The 7,432-nt window shown below is 44.1% G+C and overlaps 1 protein-coding gene across 4 annotated transcripts in view; it reads left to right on the top strand.

Annotated features, from left to right (window-relative positions):
• The first annotated feature begins 2,476 nt into the window (after positions 1 to 2,476).
• The window catches only part of MLF1 (myeloid leukemia factor 1), a 29,410-nt gene continuing 24,454 nt past the window's right edge, over positions 2,477 to 7,432 (top strand). For all 4 annotated transcript variants that reach the window (XM_056849687.1, XM_056849686.1, XM_056849685.1 and 1 more), the window contains exon 1: positions 2,477 to 2,542. In XM_056849687.1, the coding sequence (XP_056705665.1) occupies positions 2,496 to 2,542 (47 nt within the window). In that variant the 5' untranslated portion in view covers positions 2,477 to 2,495. The remainder of the gene's footprint in view (positions 2,543 to 7,432) is intronic.

The following is a 7,432-nucleotide window of genomic DNA, read 5'->3' as shown; positions in this document are numbered from 1 at the left end:
GTGAGATTCACTGTCAAACAATGTGCTGATGGCTCATAGCCCAGGGGATTAGACAAATTAATGGAGGATAGGTTTATCAAAGGCTACAAAAGCTAAGTGGACTATCCGGATTGACAAGGAGTGTTCCTCTGAATACCAATTGCTGCTGGGAGGTAAACCATGAAGGAGGACTGTTGGCCTTCACCACTTGCTGGTCTTCCCAGAAGCACCTGGCTGGCCACTGGAGGAAACAGGATGTTGGACTGGATGGAATGAACCAGGATAGCTCTTCGTATGTTCAGTGACAGCAAAAAATGGTATTGCAAACTGTTGGCCTGAGTTAGCGCTACTTCTCTTTTCTGCTGTAGCACTGACAGAATAATCTTCCCATGGGGTTTGAAACTTTCATGTGACAGCTTAGCACCTTGCAAAGCAGACCTGAATTGCATTTAAGAGTTTATTTGAATATTAAGCCACCTTTTTAGTAGACCCAACTAGCCTAAAGGAGCAGTCTAATTAACTTAACTGCAGAACTAAGCTCTTACCTAGGCAAGTTAATGCGACAATAAATGTCGCAAACAAAAGATGATACTTTGCATTCATTTGTACTTCAAAGTGCTTTGCTGATGAGACGCGGGTGAGGGAGCGAGTTTTGCCATTCTGGAGCTACTTTAACGATCCAGACATTTCTAGCCCTACCACATTAATAAGTCACAAAAATCAGCCAGTGCCTTTCATTTTACAGCCTATGAAAGGACCCATAGCTTTTAATTATAAAATTATTTGTCCATCTCTGCAGTTGTGAAGAACAGGTTGATTTTGGTATACAAAAGGGTATACAAATCGAGAGAGAGAGAGAGAGATTTGTTCCAGATGTCACTTGTAGATTGCTGACTTCTCTGAACTTTTAGAATGGCTAAATATTTGTTTTGAATTAAGAAATATGAGATTTGTTTTTAAAAAATAAATTCCTGATATTTATTACTTTTTTTAAAAAACAAAGTTAAAGATGTCACTTCACCAACAGGACGCCAAAAGCACAGTCCTTTAACAGAACTGTCTCCTCCCATACTGACCAGCCTGCTAGTATAATGCTAGTATAATGCCAAAAAGCCTCCAAAGAGGCCATTTTCTCCAGGGGAACTGATCTCTTGTTGGCTGGAGATCACCTGTAATTCCAAGAGATCTCCATGCTTCACCTGGAGGTTGAAAACCCTAAGGGGGTTGGACTGCTCCCCAATACCTTAGTGGAAATTTAGCACATCAGGGAGACAGGCTGTAGCTCAGCTCTGCAAATGTTGCGCTAGTTTTACAATTCCGAGGAGCTTTTAAAGCAAGGGAAACTTGAAAAATGTAACCCTGCACTCTGAAGTGGTTTAGTCCATCACCTCCGCACTCCATTATGCCACCTTATTCCACCGTGGAGGTAGCAAACCCAGCTTGCTAGCTTCTCCAGAACGTCCCAGCAAACAGTGCCACTCTTGTGATTTATGAGTTATTACACTCCCAAGTAACAACAACGGAAGGAAACTGCTACACACACACACATATAGGGCACACTATTGCACACACACACACACACACATATACACACACACACACATATATACACACACATATACATATACATATATAGGGCACACTATTGCACGCACACACACACATATACATATACTGGGCACACTATTGCACATATACTGTATATATGATTGAATGTTATTATGCCAAGTACACTGTTGCATAGAAACTATTGCTTATATTACTGCTATTTTTTGTTTACTAATTAACTTTATAGCAGTAGAAAACAGCAAGAGTCCAATAGCACCGTAAAGACTGACAAAAATATTTTCTGGCAGGGTAGGAGCTTCCGTGAGCCACAGCTCACTTCTTCAGATACCCTGAAAGCTCATACCCTGCCAGAAAATATTTTTGTCAGTCTTTCCGGTGCTACTGGACTCTGGCTCTTTTCTACTACTGCAGACAGACTAACACGGCTACCCACTGTGAATTAACTTTATAGCAGGCTAACCTGTTGTTTACCAAACCTCCAGGTGGTGGCTGGAGATCTCCCGCTATAACAAATGGTCTCCAGGTGAAAGAGATCAGTCCCCCCTGCAGAACATGGCCAGTTTGGCCATTGGACTCTAAGGGACCGAAGTCCCTCCCCTCTCCAAAGCCCCCCCCCAAAACCCCCAAAATCTCCAGGCAATTCCCAACCCAGAGCTGGCAAACCTCCCCCCCCCCCCCAACAGCCGCACAATCGCACTCGGCCTTGCTTAGGCCTCGGTTTCTATGACAACCCCTATTGTCGCTCGTCGCCAAGTCGGGTCCCCGCCCGGGCCAATGAGAAGCCGGAGGAGCAGATTCCGAGGCGGGGAAAGGGGCGGGGCGGAGGAGGCGGGTCCGGCTTCTAAGAGCCCTGGGAGGGGGGGGGGAGCCGCCAACGGACGGATCTCCAGCGGAGGCCGCCGGACCGAGGTGTGGGAGAGCCGAGGAGCCGCCTCGTCAGCGGAGCCATGTTCGGGGGGCTTTCCCGGGTCTTCGACGACGACCCCTTCTTCCGGTGAGCGAGCGCCTCTGGGGCCCGCCGGCTCCGGGGGCGGGGACGCGCAGCCGCTGCGGGGAAGGCGGCTCTCCTTTGCCCGTGGGGACGCTCCGACCCCCCCCCCAATTCCCCTTCGGGTGCCTCGCGGCCTGTTGGGCTTCCCGGGTGCCTCCTGCAGGCGTTTGCCTGCTTGCCCGCGGCGCGGCGCGGCGCGTCTCCCTCGCCTTCCCGCCGGCGTCCTCGAGGCGGCTGACAGCCCTCCGCTAGCCCCGCTCCCCGTTTACGCATGGCGGGCCTTGCCTTGGGTTGGCCGCTCTCCCGAGGCACATTTTCCCCATCCAGATTCTCCAAACTCCGCAATCAGAGTTTTGCGCATTCGGGTGGGGGAAACGCGCATCTGGAGAGCGGCCAACCCAAGCCAAGACCTCCCCTGCCTAAAGTTGCAGAACTGCGCCGCTGGCCCTCCTGGCGCAGCTTTGTTCAAAGTGTCCCCGGCTCCCGGCTACCGAGAGCCAGACGCCAACCCTCCGGGGCGCGGGGGTAGATAACAATGGCTGGCCGTGTTCGTCTCTGTCGCTAGCTGTAGAAAAGAGCGAGGCTCCAGCAGCACCTCAAAGACGAACAAAAGTTTTGGCAAGGTACGAGCTTGCAGGAGCCACACGGCTCGCTTCTCCAGACACAGTTCGGCAGACACGATGGGCCGTTTTTGCATGGATTGGCCGCTGCCTAGATGTGCCTTTTTCCCAATCTGAATTCTCAGAATTCAAAAATAAGCCCCTATGCAGGAGAAATTCAAAAATAAGCCCTTATGCAGAGCCTTGAGAAATTAAAAAAATTAAAAAATACATAGTTCATTGGTTCTTGTAGGTTATCCGGGCTGTGTAACCGTGGTCTTGGTATTTTCTTTCCTGACGTTTCGCCAGCAGCTGTGGCAGGCGAAACGGCAGGAAAGAAAATACCAAGACCACGGTCGCACAGCCCGGATAACCTACAAGAACCAATGAACTCTGACCGTGAAAGCCTTCTACAATACATAGTTCCTTTATTTAAAAAATAAGCCCCTATGCTTGAGAATTCGGATGGGGGAAATGGTGCACAATACATAGTTCCTTTATTTAAAAAATAAGCCCCTATGCTTGAGAATTCGGATGGGGGAAATGGTGCACCTAGAGAGTGGCAAATCCGAGATGCGTAAATGACCTATAGAGAGCACTTATGAATAAAAAAGGCCATAACCTGCCATAAATTTTGTTACTCTTTAAGGTGCTGCTGGATTCTTATTCTTTTATATACTCTGAGGGATGAGAGCGAGTCTCTGACACTGGGTGGGGAGGTAGTTGTGAATTTCCTGCATTGTGCAGGGGGCTGGAATAGATGACCCTGGTGGTCCCTTCCAACTCTATGATTCTGTGAGTGCCCTGCCCACGTTCGGACAGTCTCTTCCAAGGGGTGCAAGCAGCGCCTCTCCTGCTTGGACTTGCTCCCAGAACGGTGCAAGTTGGCATTTGTGTTCATACATTGTTAGCTGTTACAACAAAAGAGTGTCTTTGAAGTGAATCTCAGTTTTGGTGTTGTTGTTTTTATGTTATCAGCTGCAGGACTCGATACAGTGTGTGAGAAGTCGTTCATATAATCAGATTGCCCCATGTCTTTCTAACTCCTCCACATTTTAGCTACTGGTGAGAAATAGAACTGCAGGCACATTGATGGTAAAATACCTCCAGTTTAAACGAAACACTTTTTAGGGCGTTTTATGGAAGGCTTTTTTCTTTTCAAAGGGTGTCGTTTGAGTGGCTTGTTCATATGAAAAACTAGTAAATAAAACTGGAAAACATTTGTTTAATTTAGCATGCTTTTCCAAGTACAGCAAGGGGGGGAAAGGGGGGGAGTTTTATTCTCACTTGAAGTGTACATGAGGCCTAAATTGCTTCAGTACTTCATCTGTAAATCAGATTGGACTCCTGCTGCTTTTACCGATCAATACATAGTTCCTTTAAAAAAACAATAAGCAGTGCCCTTATTTGTAGAAACTTTTTAAAGTTTCTTGGGATTAGCCCCGATGATCTTGGTGACATTTTGCTTCTCAATAGGCCTGTGAACCTCTGCAAAGGTCAGCTGGAAAGGTCTCAGTCACTAACATCCTTGTGTTAAGGTATGAAACCTTCAGGTGTAACTACATTGAGGTTAGGAAGCTTGAACCATTATTAAAAGCTTTGTAGAGTGCCAGTTGCCTACCAGATCTCTCTCACTTTTAGAAACATCCTTTACTTAGATGATTGTAAGCTACTGCAGAATGTCATATACTAGTGAAGGCCCATTATTTCAGATTGCAACATTTCTATGGCATTTTTGTGTTGAATATTTGTGAACAACCCTAAGGGAAGCTTTCAGCACTTGAGGTGTGGTACTTTAACCAAGGACAGCTTTGATTTAGTGTTTGCCTTATTACAAAAGTTTATTTAACTTTTGAGTATACACTTACTCATCATTGTAATCAGACTTGATCGTGCAGTTCAGGCTGAGCTGACTTCAGATGGCCCACTTGGCTCTTAGCAGCTGTATGCTCTAGTTTGCTTTTTATTTAGATTCCCACAATGTGTTCACACCCAGTCATACTTCTTGTGTATCTCTTTAAGCTAAAATTGTACGTTGTTCCAAATCTTTTGAAGTTAAAGTGGTAGCAGCTGATGATTTTGACACTGTGCTCTTCTAGGTCAATTAGCAAGGCTTCCAGTTTCTATATTGGCTTTATAGTCAACTCCTACTTTATTGAATTCCATTGGCACTGTTCCAAAACTTGCATGCCCAAACAGGTTCTTTTTTTTTCTCTTTTGCACTCAGTCCTCTCACAAATGAGCCACAGTATGCAGAAGTTTAAAGAAGACTTGCATGTTTCTTTGAGGGACAGATTCAGTGGAGTGCAAATGGAAACAGTCACGTACCCTTTGCACATCCTAGCTCGAGGTTATGTAGTTGTGTATCTGGATTGGGGACAGAGTTCAGTGCTGGCTGTGATTCACAGTCAACATGGGTTTCTCAAAAACAGGTCATGCCAAACTAATCTCATATCTTTTTTTGATACAGTGACAAGTATGGTAGATGAAGGGAATGCTGTAGATGTAGTGTACCTCGATTTCAGTAAAACCTTTGATAAAGTCCCCCGTGATCTTCTTGAAAAAAAGCTAGTAAAATGGGGGCTGGACACTGCTACTGTTAGATGGATTGGTAATTGGTTGACCAACCAAACCCAAAGGGTGCTCATTAATGGCACAACTTCATCCTGGAGAGGAGTGACTAGTGGGGTACCACAGGGGTCTGTCCTGGGACCGGTACTATTTAATATTTTTATAAATGACTTGGATGATGGAATAGCGAGCATGCTAATCAAATTTGCAGATGACACCAAGTTAGGAGGGGTAGTTAATACCCCGGAGGGTAGGGTCAGAGTTCAGAATGACCTTGATAGACTGGAGAGCTGGGCCATAAGTAATAAAATGGATTTCAATAGGGAGAAGTATAAGGTACTTCACCTAGGCAGAAACAACATAAGGCACAGGTACAGGATGGGAGATAGTTGGCTTGACAACAGTACATGTGAAAGAGATCTGGGAGTCTTAGTGGACCACAAACTGAACATGAGTCAACAGTGTGATATGGCGGCTAAGAAGGCCAATGTGGGCTGCATCAAAAGAAGTATTGTGTCTAGATCAAGGAAAGTAATACTACCACTGTATTCTGCATTGGTCAGACCTCACTTGGAATGCTGTGTCCAGTTTTGGGCTCCACAATTTAAGAAGGATGCTGACAAGTTGGAGTGTGTCCAGAGGAGGGTTACCAGAATGGTCAGAAGTCTGGAATCCATGCCCTATGAGGAGAGACTTAGGGAGTTGGGTTTGTTTAGTTTGGAGAAGAGAAGGTTGAGGGGAGACATGATAGCCATGTTTAAATATTTGAAGGGATGTCATGTTGATGAGGGAACTAGCTTGTTCTCTGTTGCTCCAGAGACTAGAACACGGAGTAATGGATTTAAACTATTAGAAAAGTGATTCCACCTAAACATTAGGAAGAACTTTCTGACGGTGAGGGCTGTTCGATGGTGGAATGCACTAACTCTGGCAAATAGATTGAAAAAAAATACTGAGTCAGATTATTCATAAGGATCAAGCAGGCTTCCTTCCCGGAAGGCTGATCAGCCAAAATGTTAGAGTAGTAATAGATCTTTTAGAATGTGCGGAATTTAGCACTATACCTTTAGCAATGATATTTTTGGATGCAGAAAAAGCATTTGATAATGTAAATTGGAAGTTTATGAAAAAAGTATTAGAATATATGGATTTTGGAAAGAAATTCCAACTAGCTATTGAAAAGATCTATACTTACCAATCTGCTAGATTGTTGATAAATGGGAATATAACATCACAATTTGAAATACAAAAGGGCACCAGACAAGGTTGCCCTTTATCACCATTATTGTTTATAATAACGTTAGAAGTTTTATTGAAAAAGATTAGAAATAATGTAAATATTATAGGTTATAAGGTTGGGAGAAATCACTTTAAGCTTAAAGCATATGCAGATGATTTAGTTTGTTTTTTAACTAACCCTATTAGTCAGATTGCAGAATGGAAAAAAACGGTGGAGGTTTATGGAAAACTTGCAGGATTTAAAATTAATAAAAACAAAACAAAAATATTGGTTAAAAATATGACACTCTTGCAGCAACAAGAATTATCAAAAAATACTGGTTTTACTATAGAACAAAAAATAAAGTATCTGGGTATTTGGTTAGCTTCAAATAATTTTAATTTATTCAAAAATAATTATATAAAAACATGGCATCAAATTAATACAGACTTGAAAAACTGGCAAAGAATACCTTTATCACTATGGGGTAGAATTTCAGCTGTT

This window comes from Euleptes europaea, chromosome 5 (genome assembly GCF_029931775.1).
Source record: "Euleptes europaea isolate rEulEur1 chromosome 5, rEulEur1.hap1, whole genome shotgun sequence".
NCBI lineage: Eukaryota > Metazoa > Chordata > Lepidosauria > Squamata > Sphaerodactylidae > Euleptes > Euleptes europaea.
This window is presented reverse-complemented; position numbering and strand designations above follow the sequence as displayed.